The sequence below is a fragment of the Phoenix dactylifera genome, chromosome 18, assembly GCF_009389715.1.
Source record: "Phoenix dactylifera cultivar Barhee BC4 chromosome 18, palm_55x_up_171113_PBpolish2nd_filt_p, whole genome shotgun sequence".
NCBI classification, from domain to species: domain Eukaryota; kingdom Viridiplantae; phylum Streptophyta; class Magnoliopsida; order Arecales; family Arecaceae; genus Phoenix; species Phoenix dactylifera.
Genome location: NC_052409.1, coordinates 3,701,207 through 3,722,891, shown reverse-complemented (window position 1 = coordinate 3,722,891; position 21,685 = coordinate 3,701,207). Strand labels below are relative to the sequence as shown.

At 39.3% G+C, this 21,685-nt stretch overlaps 4 protein-coding genes across 4 annotated transcripts; 1 reads left to right on the top strand and 3 right to left on the bottom strand.

Annotated features, from left to right (window-relative positions):
* Nucleotides 1-129: 129 nt before the first annotated feature.
* On the bottom strand, nt 130-2,228 carry LOC103722399 (pentatricopeptide repeat-containing protein At5g66520-like). The gene has a single exon (XM_008812947.4). It carries the CDS (start codon nt 1,945-1,947, stop codon nt 352-354), a length of 1,596 nt encoding a protein of 531 aa, XP_008811169.2. The 5' UTR covers nt 1,948-2,228; the 3' UTR covers nt 130-351.
* Nucleotides 2,229-3,231: 1,003 nt separating this feature from the next.
* LOC103722404 lies at nt 3,232-6,489 on the bottom strand. The gene is made up of 3 exons (XM_008812960.4): nt 6,192-6,489; nt 5,149-5,251; nt 3,232-4,088 (listed from the first exon to the last, which is right to left on the bottom strand). The coding sequence occupies exons 1-3, from the start codon at nt 6,472-6,474 to the stop codon at nt 3,917-3,919; spliced, it is 558 nt and encodes a 185-aa protein (XP_008811182.2). The 5' UTR covers nt 6,475-6,489; the 3' UTR covers nt 3,232-3,916.
* A 1,642-nt stretch (nt 6,490-8,131) lies between these two features.
* On the top strand, nt 8,132-10,828 carry LOC103724075. The gene is made up of 3 exons (XM_008815233.3): nt 8,132-8,551; nt 8,880-9,414; nt 10,518-10,828. The coding sequence occupies exons 1-3, from the start codon at nt 8,132-8,134 to the stop codon at nt 10,826-10,828; spliced, it is 1,266 nt and encodes a 421-aa protein (XP_008813455.2).
* An 861-nt stretch (nt 10,829-11,689) lies between these two features.
* LOC103722419 (proteasome subunit alpha type-2-A-like) lies at nt 11,690-20,271 on the bottom strand. The gene is made up of 11 exons (XM_008812977.4): nt 20,111-20,271; nt 19,951-20,027; nt 18,951-19,015; nt 17,275-17,321; nt 14,918-14,993; nt 14,478-14,545; nt 13,541-13,610; nt 13,048-13,133; nt 12,730-12,792; nt 12,574-12,639; nt 11,690-11,905 (listed from the first exon to the last, which is right to left on the bottom strand). The coding sequence occupies exons 1-11, from the start codon at nt 20,149-20,151 to the stop codon at nt 11,857-11,859; spliced, it is 708 nt and encodes a 235-aa protein (XP_008811199.2). The 5' UTR covers nt 20,152-20,271; the 3' UTR covers nt 11,690-11,856.
* Nucleotides 20,272-21,685: the final 1,414 nt, after the last annotated feature.

Here is a 21,685-nt window from a genome sequence, read left to right as displayed (position 1 = left end):
TGTGCAAATTGGAGACCCCCCTCTAACAGCCAGAGATCCAATTTGCTTAGCAAATCCCACCATCCCCAATCTTTTAGACATGCCAGCAAAGAACTCTCCCTCATTTGTGGCCAACCACTCCGAAGATACTTTTTGAATGAAAAAGAGGAAGCTATCCGATGTACTTCGGAACCTATTATCTTTTGACTGTATCTGTATCCATATTATATAATACATCCGTTTTGGGGGAAAAAAAAAAGCTCTCCCTTCTGATTTGGACTTACAATTCCCTAAAAATCCCTCCTTTACGAGGATAACACCATCAACATTCAATTTGCCAACCTGTAGTTGTCGATCACGATAAGAACATCATCACATAGATGCTGCAGGGAGTGCTTCCACCATGCTGTTCCCTGGGACTTTTCTCGCCCCCCTCTCCTTCAACAATTTCCTTACCATGACCATGTCATTCCACCTTTTTGCAGCTGCATATATATTGGCCAACAGAACATACCTTCCACCATGATGCGGCTCCAACTCAATCAAACGCTTCCCTACTTCCTCCCCCAGCTCGACATCTCCATGGATCCTACAAGCACCAGCAAGCGCTCCCCACAGCCCTGCATGGGGCTCCACCGGCATCCTGTCCGCAAAATCCAATGCTTCCTTCAGCAGCCCGGCACGGCCCAGCAAATCAACCATGCAACCATAGTGCTCCTGCAGCGGCCTAATCCCATACACTCTCGTCATCGTATCGAAGAACCGTTGCCCCTCATCGACCAGTCCTGAGTGGCTGCATGCACTCAGCAATCCAACGAAGGTTATGGCATTCGGCTCGATGCCCATCAGCTTCATCTTCCAGAAGAGCGCCAATGCTTGCCGCCCGGATCCATTCATGGCCAAGCCGGTCACCATCGAGTTCCATGAATACACGTTCTTCGCAGGCATCTTCTTAAAGACCTCGACCGCCTCGCCTATGCTCCCACACTTGCCGTACATGTCCACCAGAGCCGTTCCCAGGATCGCACTCGACTCAACCTCATGCTGGTTGATGTAATCATGCACCCACCGGCCGTGCTCCAAGTCTCGCAGCTGCGCGCAAGATGACACCACACTGACCAAAGTTGGTTCGTTCGGCGTCACCTCTCTCTGAACCATCTCGTCGAACACGGCCAACGCCTCTCTGCAAAGCCCACTTTGTGCAAACCCTGAAATCATCGAGCTCCATGACTCCACATTTCTTTCGGGCATTTCACCGAACAGATGCCACGATTCCTCAGCCCTGCCGCTTCGCGCATAGCCTGCGATCATTGCATTCCAAGAGATCATATTCCTGCTCGGCATCCGATCAAAGAACCACCGGGCACGATCCAGTTCCCCGCGGTTCGAGTACCCAGTGATCAATGCGGTCCAAGAGACGACATCAGCTATGTTAAAATTGTCGTCGAACAGCTGGTGAGCAGAGTTCGTGTCGCCCCAACCCGAGTACATGGCGATGGCATTGTTGAGGATAAACACGTCAGAGTCCAACCCGAGCTCGATAGCGTGGCAGTGGACGCCTCGGCCGAGGCCGGCGAGGCCGAGGGCGGCGCAAGACTTGAGAAGGAAAGGGAAGGTGAGTCTATCCGGCGAGATTCCGGAACGGAGCATTCGGAGGTAGTAGTTGATTGAATCGATGGGTTCTGGGCTCTGCGAGAAGGCGCGGATCATGGTGTTGTACATGAAGAGGGTGGGGTGGGCGACGGCGTCGAAAAGGAGCTTGGCGTAGCGTAGGTCGCCGGAGGGCGCGATAGCGGCGGCGGCGAGGAGGCGCGCGAGGGTGAAGGGGTCGGAGGAGAGGCCGGAGGTGATGATGTGGGCGTGGGTGCGCTTGAGCTCTGACATGGAGAGGAAGGCGGTGAGGGAGTAAGAAAGGTTGGGGTGGTGGAGGAGCTCCATCCTTCTCGCCAGGAAGCCGACGCCAGCCATTTCTTTTTCCCTCTCTCTTCTTCATGGGTCCGCGATTCTGCAGGAAGAGGTAGTGGTTATCATCTCAAAGAGAGAAACCCATGCTTCTCGAGTCCATGTAGTCTGTGCCCCAGAAGTCCTTGAGAGTTACACGTACAGTTCGGAATAATATAGCAAGTGATTATAAGTTTGGGTTTCGGAACTGATGAGGTGACTGGCTTGATGTACAGCCACCTGGTGCACTAGTATATATATATTTTTTAAGGGCACAATGTACAGCCATCTCAAGATCGCTTGAGCCGTATTCCCATTTCGGCCTAAATTCTACGATGACAATAAAAATTTAATGAAAATAATATAATTTATTTTATAAAAATTAATATTAATATATAATTATGTGATATAATAATATTAATTTTTTTACTGTTTTATCTAAAATATTATTTTTTTAAATATATATCCTCCTAAATATGCATAAGCATATGAATACTCTTATAAATTTACTATTTGCATATACATTCTTATAATTTTTTTTGTATGTTTATCTGTAAGAATATTCTAATTATTTAAAATTTAAATTATTTATTTTTTAACAGTATTAAATGGTATGAATGTGTATATTAAATATATATATACACAAATAAAAAGTATATATGTAAAATAAATATTTTATGAAGGTATACGTAAAAATTATAATTTGACGAAAATATTTATATAATTTTATATATTTTCAAGGATATATATGTAAAAAATTTATAAAAAATAATATACTAGTTCAACCACAAACCCGCACACATAAACACAAAAAAAAATAGCATGAGGAGAAAAAAATTAATACAGATATGTTTGTACGTGTTGATTCGTGACGGTTCACTAGCTGAGCAAAGGAGGCAAGCAGCCCGGAACAAATGCCTAGGGGTGGCACATAATTAGTAAACTATAAGAGCCACATCTCACAGCTATAATCCTGCTTTCTGATTGGAGATGAAGTAAACGATGTGCTTATCAATATTTGGACATAGTGCACCATATACTCTCAGGAAAAGTATAGTCAATAGGCTCACTGGGAGAAGAGGGAAATAAAGAACCTATATATTGGTTTTTCTGAAGTAGCAAATAAAGCCACATCCCAGCACATTATTTTTTCTGTTCATGGAGTTGAACCTACTTAAACAAGAGCAGAATCAATGGACTGACAAAATGTGCAGCTGTTCCATGGTCTGAGCCGAGGAACCGATAATAACAGTTAATATTTCTCTGAACGACCTAAATCTAGGGCTGGAAGGCAAGTTAAACACCCACTGGTAGTCAATAAATCTTCCAATAAATACCACCGAACAAAATTTCACAACATACAGCAGCCTTCCAAATTATACAAGACCACAGATCACTTGGCCAGCACTATTTGCAAGCACCCATCTTCTGCAGACAATTGCAATCGCCACTATTTTATTTTTTTTCCCCCAACAACTTGGATCGTTGCCTGATCTCTTCATGCCTCACAGGGATGACATCTTAATGTATGCAACTTCCTTTGGAATACAAGAAACGTATCAGGCAACAATCCACAATATATAGATTCATAGATAAAACCAGTTGATCAACAAGCTAACAAAGAACACTAGACATCCCGGTCTTGTACTTTTCTTAGACAAGTTTCATAGGTTTTAAGTAACTTTGCAGGCCCCACACCCCAATAGTCCTTTTCCATCAGATTGATGGCCAGCTCTGAGCCGGTTGAGCAAGTATCATCACCTGATTCACCAGTTTCCTGAACCAGTGTCAACATATGTCCCAATGCATGGGATTCCACTGGGCATTTTTTGTGGGTGCCGAATGCCAAATAAGATAGATCCCATTTCTTCGGGTTTGCAGAGCTTCAAGGCTTGCCCAGAAAAGAATTCACATGCAAGATTACCAAAATGGAGAAACTGATACATGCATTTCAAAAGGTAAAAAGAACAAAAAAAACCTTAAGCTAATCATAAAGTCATGCGAGGATGGATTGTGCAACAAATGAAAACACTTTCTGATTGACTGCTTCAGCCATACCCCATATTAGTACACAACCAAAGATGGTGTGGCACCTTGAGTAAAGGCTATCAGTATTCTTCAATATCCAGTTCATTGTATCACAGGGCCCAGCCTTGATTACTGTCATCCTGAAAAACGAAAAAATTGCTAGAGTTAGACAGGATAGAAGTCACAATAATGCAGAGTACATGACATAGCACAAAAGATGAGAACAACCTAGAGAAAACTAAGGAACAGAAAACGACCTTAACAATAAAAAGTGGCCATGTGCATAGACTACTTGTTTGAGGTAGAAGCAAGCCTAATAATGTAAGACATCGTGTAAGATATCCATGAACAAATGGCAGGATATCCTGTTGGTATTTAGATGCCAAGCATCCAGCACAAATCCCTTAAGCTTTGAAAAGTGACTGAGGTTTGTAGAATATAGTTTAGTATTAACAGTTAAGGATGTTCAAGTCTTTTCATATCAATATGAGGCTAGATATGGAGCAGAACTTTAAGCTAAGAAGATCCAGTTGACTAATCAGCAGGTTTTTATGATTCCTTGTCAACCTGACAACCCTATAAGGATGATTTATACAATTCTCAAATGTGGGGACTTGTCCAACACCTCCGACCACAGGATGCGAATCAATCCTCAGGATGATTTTATATAATTGTAAATGCAGGACTCATCCACAATCTTCCAAGCCTGAAAGATGTCCAGATATCAGATCCACCAACCAATAGACAATAACAAGTTAGATAGTGTTAGCAACCAAAGATATCACATGTAAGAGCATTTCAACAGGTGGCACTTGTATGCTCCCTCACAATCACTCATACAAACACAAAACCCTTAAAATGGAAAAAGACAAACCTAAGAAAAATCTTTTAGCCTGCACATAAGCAGATATGCAGAACGAAAAGAGGCATCATTACATCATATTCTAGGTAGTTACTCTTTGAGAAACATTGCAGATTTTCTTTGTCTTTTTTCCCATCAACTGAGGTCACCAGGTGGTACAAGAATGAGGTAAGCAGCAGCCACTGGATCTATAGATTTTAAGTCCCCATAGCCAAATCATGGGAAATTTAGAGGGAACTAGACACAAAAAAATGTCGCACAGCTAAGAGAGAGTGATGGTAAACCAATGGCGTTCCATCAGAATATGCAACAGAAGGGTGAGGTCCCATTTAGCGCACCTCAAACCATATAATGGATGGCTTTCTCCCCAATAGAACTTGTTTGCTGATTGAAGAAATACAACCAGAAAAGGAAATCCATTAAGAAGCTTTCTGCGCAAACCTGACATCATTGTCATGAATACAATATACTTCAGTACATGCAGAACACGAGGAGATTGACATCAATGAATAGATACAGATTGGAACCAAGTTACTCTTAATAAAATAGCTGAATACATGTGTAATTGCTTGCTGGGTTTTTTACATGTTTGCAACTACAATCTTCTTGCAGCATGACTATAAAACTGAAAGTGAAGTGAACAAAACTGAATTCAAATGGCTTTCTTAAACTATAAAATCAACAAAAAAAAAAAAAAAAACTTAGGCAGCACTAAAACTTTTGACCGGTAAAATAAAATGATCAAATAGGTCGAATATAAGACCAATAAGACAAGCGACCAAATCTATGTTAGTTTCAGGTATAATCAAGATTATGAACCAGGTAACCATAGAGGAGGAGAGAATAATTCCAGAAACGGCACTAGAAACAGAACAGCCATCGAGGATCATATCACGTCAAGTCCTCCACAATCAAGAGGTCCCTCAAAGCAGAATCACCGGGGGCATTTTGGCCTTAGAATTTCCTCACTGATCATGTCAAGCCCTCGATTACTCCTCCAAATATCAAGATATCTTCTTGGACTCCTCTCCCCCATACACTCCAGTACTGTTTCATCTTTCAAAATTCTGAATGAATTTTATTTCCTTGCTTCTAATTTTTATGGTTTTTCCCCTTTTTGCCACATCTCACTATATCTAAAATAAAAAAAGTGCATTTCCTATTCTGAACACATAATCAACTGAATCTTGTTTATAATTCTGATTCCATACCCAAAGTTTTTTACTCAGCATTCTCTCTCTAACATTATTCACTATAAGGCTATAAGATTAGGGTGCAATGTACAGAATAGACAATAGAAAACCAACAAATGAACAGAATGGACCCCAATATAATTTACAGGATAGTGAAATTAAAAGACGAAAGTGGAAGGAGATTGTACTGGAGACGAAAAATATGAGCAACGAAGAGGGGATTCGGAGGATGGCTATTGGTCGAACTTCTTGCGGAGGTATTCGCGGACGAGCTCGCGGCGGGCCTGGGCGCGGGCTTGCTGGGGGGCGACGTTGGCGTAGGAGAGATGGATCCCGACGGCGATCAGCGCGACGCCCGTCGCGAAGCAGCAGGCCGCCGCCGCCAGCTGCTTCGGCGTTGGGGGAACCTGCCACATGATTCCCGAAACCAGAGCGATGGGGGAAACCGTCGGCGCCGTCTCTTACCGCCATCGGTTTTTAACGTGCGGTCTCATCCTCGTTAGTCTGGACCTTTGTTGGATCCAACCCAAAGCCGATCTTTATCGTATCCGATGGACATGGACTTTGGATCTGGTTACGATATCTAACCCATGGACTTTGGTACTGTCGTGGTTCAAATTCGACCCGAGAGTGACCACGCCGGAAGAGTCGGGAGAGCTACCAGATGGGATGGAAAAAGGACGCCATTTCCTACGCATCGGCGGACCTGCACAAAGCCGGAGTTCCGGTGAAGGCCCTCCAATGATAAAGTTAAAGTGGATCTTAGTTGGTCCAAAAGTCCTTCAGGTATTATCCGATGGGGCTATTAATAGTCCCTATAGAGGTGCCCAGGTAGCGGAGATATGGCCCGTTTTCATCATGAAAGGAGATGAGTCTTAGACAGATAGCGTGCAACTAGAGCTTGCTTGATGCACACAGCATAGATCGTTCCGGTGAATGGTATGGCGTTGATAGGTATGACAAGGTATGGTCCCTGATTGATATGTCGTGGCGTGGCTAGCAAGCAAAGCATGGTGCATAGATAAGAATTTTAATGATGCATAGAAAAAAGAAAAGAAAAGAAAAAAATTTATGGACTTGAAACTCAATTGATAAGAATTTTAATGATGCATGGATACAATATATATTACATGCATGTTTTTATTGGCAAATGTTAGCTGAAAAATCCTAGTGTGCAATATCTGTGTCCATATGAATATATCAATATTAGGTGAAATTTGTCATATTCAATGAATCATTTTTTATAATTACAACTCTAAATCAGTTCTTACCAATAACAAAGAAAATTTGCAAGGATCAGGTTTGCAGCGTACTTGGTAAAAACCTCATATACATTGCAAGAAGGAGCGTAATGCACCAAAGACTTTATGGATTATATTTCACCTTTGCTTAAATCCCAAGTTTGTCGAACAATTATCTTATAATCTGGCACTATCTTTCTTTTTAAATTTTTTGAGATGCAAGAAGTACTCGATCTTAGCCAACTCCACAGCAACAAAACCGGCCCATAGCATTGATTCAGCTTAAATCATGCAGAGCAGCCGGAAAGTTCTTCCACCAACTTTATTCCTTCGGTGAAAATAAAATTTCTATCCAATAACCGATATAAATTGCGTCATTAATTTGTCTTATATATCCTTGTATTCCTTCACAGTTAAGGTATTTCGTAGACCGACATCGTCATGAATTATGCAAAACTAATTCACCATTTCAGATCTGATTCCTTATTAGGAGTTAAAACACTTGCTTCTGTTGTTTTACTCCTAATCCAAATTCCACCGGATACTCCCTTGCCATTTGATATGCACGTAACTACCAAGAATTCTACTGAAAACTATCAAGACTAAATGGTTGGTCAGAGAAATCCCTCGCCGCACCGACTGAGGTGGATATGAACAAAAAGGAGCTCGACAGCAAATTTTGTAGGTGTCTTTCATTCCCCACTTACTAGCGTTATAAGCCTCAAGTAAGTCTACCACCGAAAACAAGTGACGTAGGCCTTGAGCTCTAAATCCATCCAAAATTCTAGTCGGTATCCCGAGAGAAAAAGAATTCATAAAAGAGGAAGCTCCCTCTCCTGTTCTTCTCCTAGCTAGCTAGAATACCTACCATTTAGAGAAAGAGATAGATGGCCTTGGTGATGGCTTCTTCTAATCTGGCCACGGCCGTCGACAAAGGCCTCCTAGTGAGGCCTTCTGGCGTCAGCGGCATCATGAACTCCATATTCGTTTCCACTGCGACCAAGGCATCGAGGATGCTCGTGGCTGCTGCCTCGGCGGCGGTGGCCACCGGAGAAGGGGAGAGGTGGCGGCCCATGAACACCGTGCGTTACCTGGTGATGCTAACTATATGGGCTAACGTCTGGGTGCTTCGGATCATAACCGATATCTTCCCTCCTTCACCTGCTGTTCTTTCCCTGCTGGATTTTGGTGTTGAAGGATTGATTCACAAGAAGCCGTCCTCCTCCTCTACGGCCATTGTTTTGCATGGAGGAAGTGGGAGTGTACTCGGCGCCAACTCTACAGCTATAGGGAGAGCCCTATCGCATGTAAGTATAGCCTGTTTGCATGCAATATATTAGATGTCTTAGCAAAAAAAATGAATATATTAGATGTGATATATGTTTCTATCCTCTTTCTTTTTTTGATTTCTTTCACTATTTCAGCATCAACTCGAGAGTTGAGCAACAGCTCGACCATATGAGTGCATGCAATCAAATACTCGAAACTCACGTTAATTTCAAGCTCCTTCTATGTTCCAACTACATATGGTGGAGGAGCTCCTTGGCAAGCTCTAGATGCAATTAAACTAAGTAGTTCATGAACAACCACCTTTGTATGCCGGATACCGAAATCTTTCTCTTATTTTGTTGCCAGATCTTGCTGATCCTGAATGACCTCCCCTTCACGTCAAGAAACTACGAGTTCGTGCTGGCTGCGGCGGACAGAGTGCTGAACGAGAACGTCCAGCTGGGGCACTCGGAACTCCTGGAGGTCAACCGGGCCGTCCTCGCCTCCGCCTTCTCCCGCACCAGCGAGCTCCTCCGTCGCGCCCTCCAACGATCCTCCTCCATCACCGGCACCTGGCCGTCGCGCGTCCTCAGCCTCCTCCCGCTCGGCCCCCTCCTCGCCACCTTGTACGACGGCCTCCGCCTCTGCCTCGGCGGCCTCCTCCCGTCCGCCGCCGTCGGCGCTCTCCGGCCGTACAAGCCCCACCTGCTGGTGGCGCCGAGCACGAACGAGTGGGTGGAGGCGGAGAAGCTGGCGCACGAGATGCTGTGGATCACGAACAAGCTGAGAGCTAGCTCGGCCGTCGGAGAGGCGATCGTGCGCTGGGCCTTCGCGTCCGGGCTGGCGTCGCTCTCTTTGACCGCTCATCCCAGGGTTCAGGGTCCGATAGTCAAGATCACTGGTGAGATATTCCTGACCGTCCGATCCATCATCTATTAACCCTCTAGAAACTTGGATATTCAAGATAAGCCCCTCACTTGCTAACGAGAGATAAACTCATAGATCGTGACTCATGAAGGGATGATATCTTAAACTTCTTAAATAAAATATTAAGAAGATTATTAATTTGCATGAACTTTTTTCTTTTAATTTAAATTATTATTGTAGTAAAAAAGCCATCTTGTTCATCTTTGATTAAGTACATCAATGACAATCATTAGGTATTGGATAGTTCTAATAATTATGTTGAGCATGCCAGTAATTCTTTTTTTATGTTTTTTTGTATGGATTGCCTTTAGAGAATTTCATTGAAGCAACTTCTCTTCTTATATTTTACTCAGTTGGGCTCTTTACTAATGATCAACAAGGGAAAGGATGATTTGTATCATAAAAATATTTTTCTTTGCATAAATACCCTTCCAAAATTGATATTTTCATGTATACCCTCATAAAATGCTTATTTTATTATTCTATCTTTTTTTATCTTTATTTTTGCGTATGTACCAAAGCTATCTAATTCTGTTAAAAAATTAACGGTTCCAATTAAAATGACTAAAATATTTTTAATAGGCAGATGTGCAAAAGAAAATATTTATAAGGTGATTGTGATGGAAGATAAAAAAATAATTTAAAATTTTTATTTTATTTTTAATTAAAATAAATATAATTTTTATTAACGGTGTTAGAAGAACCACTATATTAGAAGTATCTGTGCAAAATAGTATTTTATGAAGGTACAGAAATAAATATTAATTTTTAAAAAAAATATTCACACAAATTTAAATATGTAGAAGAGTATACATGTGAGGACATAAAAATTAACAAGTGAAATCGATGATGCAGATGCTTCTATTGGTGGAAGTTGGATGCATTGAGCTATCATGCGAGGACATAAACATTAACAAAACAATTTAACTATGTAATTGAGGCATAGCTTTTTAGAAGGAATGTTCCTTCACATGGTTTTAATCTTTCTCATAATTAAATTTGTGAAAGCAAAGTAATGTTCAGATTCATGAAGGGTTATATAGAAGAATCTCTAATTTGATCTCTGTGTGTTTGCAGTCGTATTGCTACGGGAGCTGGCACGTGGGGAGTGGGAGACAGCGAGGGAGGTCAGATTCGGGATATTGGCGTTGTGGATGCCACTGCTCTGCCATGCGAGCCACGGGGTAACGAGCCCGGTGCTTACAGGGATGGAAAAGTGGGAGATGGAAAGGGTAATCGAAGACCTCGTCATCGGCCTGCCATGGGAGGACCAGGAGATCATCCTTCGCAACTGGCTCGAGGATTTCTCCGCCTCCGACTCCGATTGGCCCAACCTCTCGAGGCCATTTGACCGGTGGTGCCGGTACACGCGCAAGCTACTTTGTTGAACTCCGTGGTGTAGTTACTCACTCAAGCTACTTTGCTAAAGTATTCTTATATGTTATCATGATCTCATCCTAGAGCATGCATGTATGGGTAAAGCATTGCATTTATAGGTAATTAATGATATGTTGTGATGCGTGATAAAAAAAAAGCTTGTATAGTTTGGAAAGAAGTTTTTATTGACAAAAAAAAGAAGAATCTACTTCAACTGATATGCCCTATTTGTTAGGCTCGCTGATATACTGCAATGGTGGCTCCATACGGCATAGAAATTTAGATATGGTTAGATATACAAAATTTGCTTAACATTATGATTTATGTTTTTTTTTTCCTCTCAAAAAAGGTTTTACCTAACCCACTATGTCCTTTGTTTAATACCCATTTTGAGGAGTGGGAACCTTGAATTGAAAACCGTTTATTCTGCCCATCGCCACTTCTTTCGCTGACCCTATCCACCTCCTACGGTGCAGCATTGCCTGCTGTCTCATGTAAAAGTAGGGCTGGGGAGAGACTCCAAAGAGCTGGTCACTTTTTTTTTATTTCCTCTAATTTCCATTTAATAGAATAACAAAACAGCCAGAGGAAAATTAACGGTTGCAACTATGGCTAAATCCGGAAAGGAATTAGTTCATGTATAGAAATATTGAGCCTGGAAGCATCCAAATTTGTTGGGTTTCAGAATTGGATTTAATTTTGTTTTTGAAGGCGAGACTTGAATTTTATGTTAATCAAAATACATATCTATGATTCCTATTTGCTCACTTATAATCAGTTTATACTAGATATCAGATCAATGAATATTCAATTTATCCTTTGACCATGCTTCCAGCATGGTAAGCATTTCAGTGGGTATTTTAGGCAAGTCATGCTGCAGGTTAAAACTTCAATTAATAAGTGTCAAGTAAAGAAGACATTACACCATAGACAAATTTGGAGCAAAAGAGCTGAAATCGAGAGACAAAAATTTTAACATCAAATATGATATACATTAAAACAATTCAATATCCCTTGTTAGAAGCAGGATTTGACAAAATTACTCGACTTCTGCCAGGTAATCATCAATCTCAGCTGGAGTAAGTATCCTGCAACATAAAAAGAAATATAATGAGTATGATATTAATTATAAGAACATAGAAATACCACCACCCTTTCATTCCTCTTGCATGCAGCACACTGTGACCACCCCGTAATCCGGATCATTACCATCTTCCCATACATCAATGACAACTTTTTTGATCATTGGTTATACATAACACTACTGTCCAGCTACTTGTACTATTACTAAATCCATTTAAGCTATGTTTGGTTGCCAACTGATAGAACCAGAATCAGCCGATTTAGACACATTCGAGCCCATCTATAACTTCTTCCTTGCTCTCTGAGCATCCAAACATAGCTCTGGCAAAAGCTTGAGGAGCTTCAGATGCCCAGCCGCTACAATATTCAGCAATTCTTATTCATAACAGGATATTCTTACTGGTAAGTTCCTGCGGTAAAACAAGGATGTGGAGACATTTCTAATAGAATTACACTGCCAACCTTTTTTTCTAACTCCACCTAATATTAATTAGGTTAATGTTGCCTAATCTGTGCATCTATGTCAACAGATGGAACAGACATGGTTAACCCTTTCCATTTAGTTAAACATGGAAACAGTGCAATTCTACTCACTGGACACAATAGACTGATAAAACCACTTAAAAACACTGAAAAACTTGAGGAGCCATTAGTGAAGAGAAATTGAACAAACCTGAACTTACGGTCAGCTCCAATAATTCCAATTTCAATGTTCTTGCCAGAAATTTGACCTTCAAACCTATACATTTTGGAACACATCCCATCAAATTAATATCACTGAAGATCCAAGTATTTAAGACAAAAGTTCAAATGAAACATATGAAAATACCCTTCTTTAAGAGTCAAAATGGCAGTATGCACAGCATCTTCAAGCTCCATATCATCAGTATACCTACAATCGGAAGAAATGCCCCAAGTTGTAAAACAGTCATAGATGGTGATGCTTGTAGTGGAGGTTACCAATGTGCCTCAAGCAAGGAGAAAGCATGACAGCGAACAAAGAATTTCTGAGATGAATTAAAGTTTTCTAAGTGGAGAAGGAGGTCGTCTGATAGTTCTAAGGGGGATTGGAAGGTTTTGTTCATGATTCAACATGAAGCAGACAACATGAACTAAATTATGGATGACATCAGCCAGCATTGGGTACCTCTTCTCGAGAAATGTCTTTGCATTGGAAACATTTTTCCCCATTGCAGATGCTTTCCAAGAGAAGTATGAACCTGATGGGTCAACCTAGAAAACAAGGTTCAAAGAAATAAAAAGATGTATAAGATTTAAGTTGTCACATCATCTTAATCACAGTAGCTATAAGAAGGTGAGACAAAATTAAGATCAAGTGGTGTGAGAAATCATCAATTAAAGGTCATGCTAATCACAGTAGCCATAAGAAGCCAGATGACCCGCACATACCTATTAAAATGGAACAAGGTACAGATTAAAATCAAGTCGTAGGAGATACTCAATTTAAGATGTACATGGATAATATTATATACAAAAACAAATTATATTGATGGATCCTAACTATAGGCAATGTGCCCGACAGAAATTATTAGAAATTACCTTATTAGAAATTATTAGAAATTATTAGAAATTACTGATGGTTAAACCAGTAAAGAGAATAAGGTAAGATGCCAAAATACCTGATAGAGCTGTGGACCATTGTCGTCATATCCAGCAACCAGCAAAGAAACTCCAAATGGCCTTACACCACTGCAGGGGTTAAGGAAAGGAAGAAAAGGAAAGCATGAATTTATTATTATAATGCCTTCTCTATACGAACCAGACAAGTGCAGTTTGAGGCTGGAATATCTGATTGTGCACCTAAAGTTGGAGCATAAGACTCTCACGCCCACTTGAAACTTGGGCCAGGGAAGTTTGCTTTTGTTACGTACATGCAATATTTTCCATACAAATTACTCTGTCGTTTATCCAAGTTTGAGGGCATTCATGACTGGCCTCAACCTGATAACAGTCCTCAAGTATGAATAAAAAAGCTACGCTTAAATAAGCTTAGGCACCAGAAGGTTACCAAAGCCTTGGAAGGAGTCTAATCAAGATGGAACGAGGAAACTACATCTAAAAGCAGAAGAATAACCAAAGTTCAACTTGTTCTTTCATGTATTTTTGAAGAATAAGCCAACTGGTTTAATTGACCTGGTAGAAGGTTTGATATAGAAGACCAGTGAGTTAACAGAAAAATACATGAAGATTGGCAAATCAAATGAAAGAAAAACAATACCACATACAGTGAATCTTGTAGTGTTTTTGGTAGAGGTATATGACCAAAAAGTAAGAATTTACCATGAAGAACAGAGATGTACAAAACCCGACCTAAAAATTGAGGTGATAAAGGATAGGCCAATATGCAGCTCTGGTGCCGCATTAAAATTTGAAATATTGGGATAACAGTTAACTTCATAGGTCATTTTCAACGGAGGAGGAGCCACTGGTTCTTATATATGTATGTAAAAAAATTAGGTCCCAACATTCCATCCTTGACAAACAGCTAGGCTTTTCCACTTGCTAATGAAATTCTAATTCACCTCCATTGGCAAAGCAACTCAGAAAGTAACATACCCAGATTGAGTGAACTCCTGCATTACAGCCGCATTTTCCCTAACAAGTTGCGTAACTGGTATTGGCTCCTGCAATCATGAATTTACAGTGACTATCATAAAGCATGATATAAAAATATAAACTTAGACAAATGCAGATTCACTGTCATTCTTGTAGACAAAAACATCCAGAAAGGACAATAAAGCAAAGAAACTTAGTACTATCAGGTCCTCATTGTCATGTGTCTATTAAAAAACTGTATTTTTTTTATTCAAGGGCAAGCAAAATGAGGCAGAAGTCTACACTTAAATGATTGCCCTTCAATCCATTAGTTCCAAAGTGTAAATTGAAATAAGGAATGTGTTCTCGGAAGACCATATCTAATATGCTTTTTGGGGTGGTAAAATAAACAGGTAGGTACTGGTGCTATGTAAATGGAAGGCTTTCCGGTTGAACCATACCTTATATAGTCGATAATACTGTTGTGCTTGTTTTCTGCTTTTTCTCACCAGAACACGGGAATCTGGGCCCATTCCACTGCACGTAAACATACAAACAAAATTAACAATAGCAACTAGTAGAGAAGGTAGTTCTACAAAGAAAGGTGACAAATACTCAGCAATAGCATATTATGAAGGTGGTCAATGAATACTCCATTTTAGGGGTGGAGCTCGGTTTCGATCCTGAGCCAAGCTCTATTTAAGAAAATGTAAAAGTGCTATACACATATAACATGCATATAATTTACATGTAAATGTTTGAATGCTAAAGCTTTTCTTAGTATACATACATAGATATGCATATATATAAACTTGCATAGAGAGAGATGGGCTAGAATCCGGTCGACCAGATTTGAGGTCAAGTCCGGTCAGTTTTGATCGGACAACAGGGTCTAATATCAATGATCCACATCGTTTGATGCGATCGACTATTCTAAACAGTTTATACACTAAAAATCATGTGATCTAGAAACCCTTTGCTTATGCATAGAGTAGTAAAAAATATGTATTGCTTCATATTATTTAAATTGTCCATTTTTGACCACTTAATGCAAAGGCTAGGGGCCTCTAAATCACATGATTTTTGTGTATAAACAGTTTATAGGTAGTAGACCACATCAACGGCTCAAATCATCAATGTCGAACCCCGTCTGATCAGGACTAGCCGGATTTGAGTTGAAATCAGATTGATCATATTCTAGTTCACCTCATATACACGCACTAAGGAAAAAAACTTTAACATTGTTATTGATTGAAAGTTTTAATCTTGCACTTTATTATTTTTCTTTTATTCCTAAACATTTTTTTCTTTCAAAATGCTCTTTTGTTCTACGACATCATATTAAATTGAATTGTAGATAGGAAAAAAAGAGAGTGTGATAACAAAATATCCATGGATAATACTAATCAACTGCCAGCAAAAAAGTGTTATTCCACATGTATATATGCAAGCTATACTCATAATCTTTTTTCAAAAAAAAAATGGTGAAGAAGAACCTGCCTTTATCAAAAACACCTTGGGGTAGCTCTAAGTCATCTTTTCCAGAAGAGACAGAGGTGATCCATAAGAAAGATAGGTAATCCACCATGGGTGATCAGGAAGTATCATCTGGACAGAGGGAAATCAAGGTAAAGCGAAATAAGAGAGAAATATGCAAGATCAATACTAGGTTGTGAGGCATGAGAAGTAGGGGATAGGGTGCTGATGCTGGAAGGTTTCAGGATGAATCTGATCAATGGTCTCTTTGTGGTTCTGCTTGGTGGATTTTTTTCTTGGAAGCCTATTTGGAAGTTTTTATATGACAGAATGATCTCTATTTGGTAGTTTTTATATGAATAAAAAGAAGAATCCCAACAGAATTGGAATCCTATCATAAAAGTATAGAGGTTTTACCTTTCTTTTAATGTTTGTGTGATCCAAGTCCTGTAATTTTGAAGAGAATTGAAACTTTTGAGGGGGGGTACGTTAAATTGAATAGAAGACTAGGTGATTCAAGGTAGATAGATATTAAGGAAAACTTCGGAGTTGGGTGTGCCACAGTCCTGTGGCTCTAACATGGCTAAGCCCCTACCCCATTTCAAGTGTCAAAAGAAATGTAGCATTTTGTAGGTATCAAATTTACCAATTCATGCAAGTTTCGTCATGGTATCATACCAATGAATTAGTGCAAAGTATATTTTGTAGTATCGGACCATGTTGGTCCATACTGGGCATACCGGCTCATATTGGCAGAGAATCAATACTTGATAATAACCTTGATAATAACCCCTATACAGAGTGTTGATACCAAGACCCAGACTGTATCAACACTGTACCAGTTGCGTACCGAAATTAGTTCCGAAACTGGTACTTTAAAGTTCAAACTTTGGTGCAGCATTCACTGCACTAGGCTTCTGTCATGTCAGTGATGTGCAATTTAGCAGGCCGGACCACTTCCGAAGTTTCTGGCATGCACTTTTCTTGTAAACATTTATCAATTCAACAGCTTCTATTATTTATATCAAAACTAATTATCAGGAAACATTCACTCAACACAATTCCACAGTGTACAACAAAATAAACAAGCATGAGACTGAATATGTGAAAAACCTTATAAAGTAAACAAACCACTACAATTATCACCACGACTATTTTCCAACATCTCAAAAATCATGCTAAAGGAGTCCATATATTATCATATAAATCATCCCAAGATAATCTCATGCATAAAATCAAAGTTCAGAACTATTTTGGAGGTCATAAAATATTTAATATCATAAACAAAATATAAGCAACTTAAATAAATAAAGCAATGAATATGGTAAGTGGCATATAGCACCTGTAAACAACTCCAATGTTTGTTGTCATTAGCTGGATCTTTTGCACCTATAGTTAAACAAGTAACAGGTTTAAAATTAAGTTTCCACGTTCCAAAAGAGAAGGGAAACATAAGGAGACTTAAGATTGGATAGGTGCCTAGAACTTATTGATAAAGCTGAAGGTTAAATGTAACTCTCTAAGGAAATGTGATCAGTAGAAAAATAAAGGCAAGGAAAAGTGCCAGATATTGTAGTCAACAGCTGATTAACGGATACCAATGTAAGAAGACATTGAGGGAGAGACCTATTTCAACAAAAGAAAAAGCTTCCAAGCATATCCCTTCATTAGTCAACAAAATATTCAACTTTGAAATAAGTGTGCAGAATACAGCAGACCCCATATAACTATACCACCCATATTAATTCTTCGAGCATTAGATGACACAATTAAAAAAATGTTGGTATTTATATTACTAGGTCCTGTCATTATCATTTAGAAAAGAAAATTTTAGTAAAGTTGAATGTGGTAGAAGTATCCAGATCATGTACGTCTTGGATATGTGTAGAAGCATATGTTATATGACTTCCATGCCTCCAAAATCAAATGTTACAATCCTAGAGGGCCAACTACCCATTTCAATGGGAAACTGAACATTCTCAGACTACTTATGGTCCATAAACTTTGAAATTGCCCAAACAACTCTTAAGATTGACCCAAGTAGAGCAATGCAAGCAATATCTTCACTGACTAGTCGGAATTGATGAGGGCGTTACAAAAAGAAAAATAAGGGCGCCCTAGGAAAACAAGGTGGCATACAAGAGGGAGCATGGACTCAGCACATCTTGGTAACACAGATCCTCAAGGGGTGGTCTAAGGAGAGTCATGCACATCTTGAGGCTAGCCTATGCAAATGCCTCGAGGCTCATTAGTAAGGCATGCATAAGACAGAAGATGGTTCCCCGGTTATAGGAACTTAAAACCTCAAACTATGAAAGCAGTAAGGGACATAATCGTATGTTAAGAGCCAGTCATGGAACAATCTAAAACATCAGTGGATCTCAACTTGATCCACAAAACCGAACACACATATATCAGTTGAAGCATATTGGTAATGCGTAGCATTTATTGAATGAATTTCAGTTTCTTCCCCGGAATGAAAAACATAAAAGAAGGTAAATTTCTTACCATAAAAAGTTAGTGCCTCCTGAAACTATTAAGATCAAAGAACTATCTGGTCTATGACTCTTCATGAAGCATTAATATGCCTTCCTAACAATGCGATAAGCAGAGGCACATATAAAAGGTATACCTTGTTAAATTTGCAGGCAGTGAAATATGCAAACAGAAAATGATCATAACTACATCTTCACGTTGAGTTCTAAAATTAAAAAATCATGAAGCAAGTACACGAATGTGCAGAATCAAACAAAATAGATACATTTTCAATTTGTTTAGTTTTTTACTTCCTTTAGAGAGCAAGCGAGCATCAGAGATTACAAACCAAAAGGATGCATAAAAAGAGTTAAGCAATGTTTCCGTCTTCACAATAAAGAAAGGGTAAAAATATCTCATTTAGAAAATAGCGAAAAAAGTTTGGACCAGGGGAAATATCAAATGAGCTTCTGCTTTGCTACAATATTACACGCAGACAAGCACAGGTATTTCCAGAGGTGGAAGTAAGTGATGTGTGCTTACAGATGTCTCATCCACTAAGACGGAAGGCAATTTCTTCTCAGTTGCAATAACAACACCATTAGCAGCTGCAGTCATCACCATTAAAAATGTTATAATATTAGATATGACAGATAAGAAAATCAAAGATAACAGACTAGTGAAGAAACATTATATGAGGAATCACATAAATGATGTTCCACTAAGTCTGGCCAGTCGCTAGGGTTCCATCACAACACCATCTCAATCAATTTAGCATCTAAAGTTAAATGAAACACATCAATCCCATTATAAAAGAGCCAACAAGAGGAATAATTAATGTCAATGGCATGACTTGTCTGTGTTCAGAAAACAATCAACGAGAAGTAACATGACCCTTCAGTCTTAACTTTTGAACTAACTCAGATGTTGTCTGGGGGAAGAAAAAAAGAGGCCCAGACCCTTGACTATAATCTATAATAACAATATAATAAACAAGAATAAGATAAACCCTAGTCAAATAATGAAATACTTGAGCATGTCATATTTTCAACAACTCTTGATTAAGATGATATATTACTCCTGACATGATTCTACAAGCATGTCAAGCACTGCACCTGGTAAATTCTTACAATTAGAGTGCGAAATTCAGGTTAGCATTCTGAAGAAAATATTTCTATTACGGCTAAAATTCAGAAAGGACCTCAGTTCAGGAGCTGGCACCCTACATATAACCCAAATTAAAGCTAAAAGTGGTTTCTTGTGCTTCTCAACAATCTGCTTGAGTGCAAAACTTACCAACGGTAGGCATATCAACCCTAGACGTCCAGCAAAAAACGACTCATATTCACTGTGACACGATGCTTGGAGACTAAACTAGAAAACAGAAAGGGGAAAAAACATTCCGAAATAGGTATTTCTATATCAAAAAAAAGTCCATAAAAATCATTACTTGGAGAAGATTAGCGGAGCAAGAACCGATATACGCCGACAGGTGTGATAGAAAACAAGAAGGGTGGGGAACGTCTAAAGAGGGAGAGACTACCTTTGATTCCGAGAGAAGTTTGGCCGGATCCAACGGCCATCAGGGCGTGCTCGATCTGGACCAGCTTCCCCGAAGGGCTGAATAAAGAAACGGAGTTAGGATCGAAGGATTTGAGGGTTGGGGAGAATGTATCGATCGGGGTGGAAGGATCGGTGAATACCTGAAGGTAGTTAACGAGAACGAATATTGGCTGTCTCCCATGACGACTCTACGATTGGAGTGGTCGGCGAGAAAGAACTGCGAGCGACACCCAGAGGGCGGGTTTTTTTTCAGACGAGAAAAGGGAGGAGACGAGAACCCTTGCCCAAGAAAGAATGAGGAAAAGTGATCTCACCTGGGTTTATTTTAAGGAAAAGGTGGCTGGGATTATTGCCCTGATCTAGCGTTGTTTATATTTTTATATCTTTTTACGTAATATTATCGAGGCAGTTTTGTACAAGTTTAGAGTAAATTATGCTTTTGATTATCCAAATTTTACAAATATTTTTGATTAATTTTTATAATTCAAAAACCTCTAATTATATTTTTTTGATTTTTATATATAATTTAATATAGCCCTTGCGGCTGATTTCGACCAATTTATGGCACTAAAAAGTTGTACCTGCACACTTGATGTCCTTTTTCATGCCAACACCAATATTATCATACCCATGATGATGTGGTATAGTGACTGATTTTTTGTTTTTTGGGGGTCATACATGGCACTCACTATTTCCCACTATCATTATCTATATGCCAAACCATCTCTTCTTCTTCTTTTTTTTTCTTTCTCCATAATATGGCACCTAATATGTCACGTAGTAAAATATTTCATTCGAAAGTGTCCATTCATCGAATGTCATATCATCACTCATGTATTCCATCATCGCTCGTATTAACATTATCAAAATAAAAATTTGTAGCTATTATATCACACTATCATCTGTATACCAATATTAGCGCCGGCAAGGAGAAAAACATCACTTATGCAACTTTTTGATGACAAAAATTGGTCAGAATTGGCCGGAAGGACTACATTAAATCACACATGAAACAATTACCTAATTAGATGTTTTAAACTATAAGAACTATTTAGAAATGTTCATAAAACTTGGAGGACCAAAAATATAATTTATCTCGAAGTTTTATATATGATATGGTATGCAAAAATTGAGGTACCTCGTAAAAAATATTGCTGAGTTAAGTTACTGAGTCAATAGTAACAGCATTAAGAAATCTTCTGTGTGCATGCTGCTCAAAAGTATCACCCATCTATATTACGATAGCTCGATACAATAATTTTATAAAAGCAAATAAAAAAATATGTGGTTGCGGTGGTTTTGTGATTAGAGGATCTAACTCACCTATGGTGGCGGTGAGTTGGGTTACGACATCCATCTCTATGATACAATGATGCCTCCAACGAAATTGAGAGAGGCTTATGAAGGTTTTGTATATGCGGCTACTATATTGAGAATAAAAAAAAAAAAAATTGGAGGATAACTCGAGGTTAGTCATTGGCTGGATTATGAGCTTAGAAACTTAAGTTATTCATAGCCACCCTTTGCTCTTGGTACATGGAGAACCAGTTTATCTATAGTGAATTTCAAAACTATCCATATTTACCGAGAGATAAATTGTGTGGTGGATTGGACAGATATGCCGGCTAGTGTTGTGATACTTTACCGTCCCTACTCCTTAATTTTGCAATATTCTGTATGATTGTATAATTTAGGCATCCCAATAAAAAAAAGTT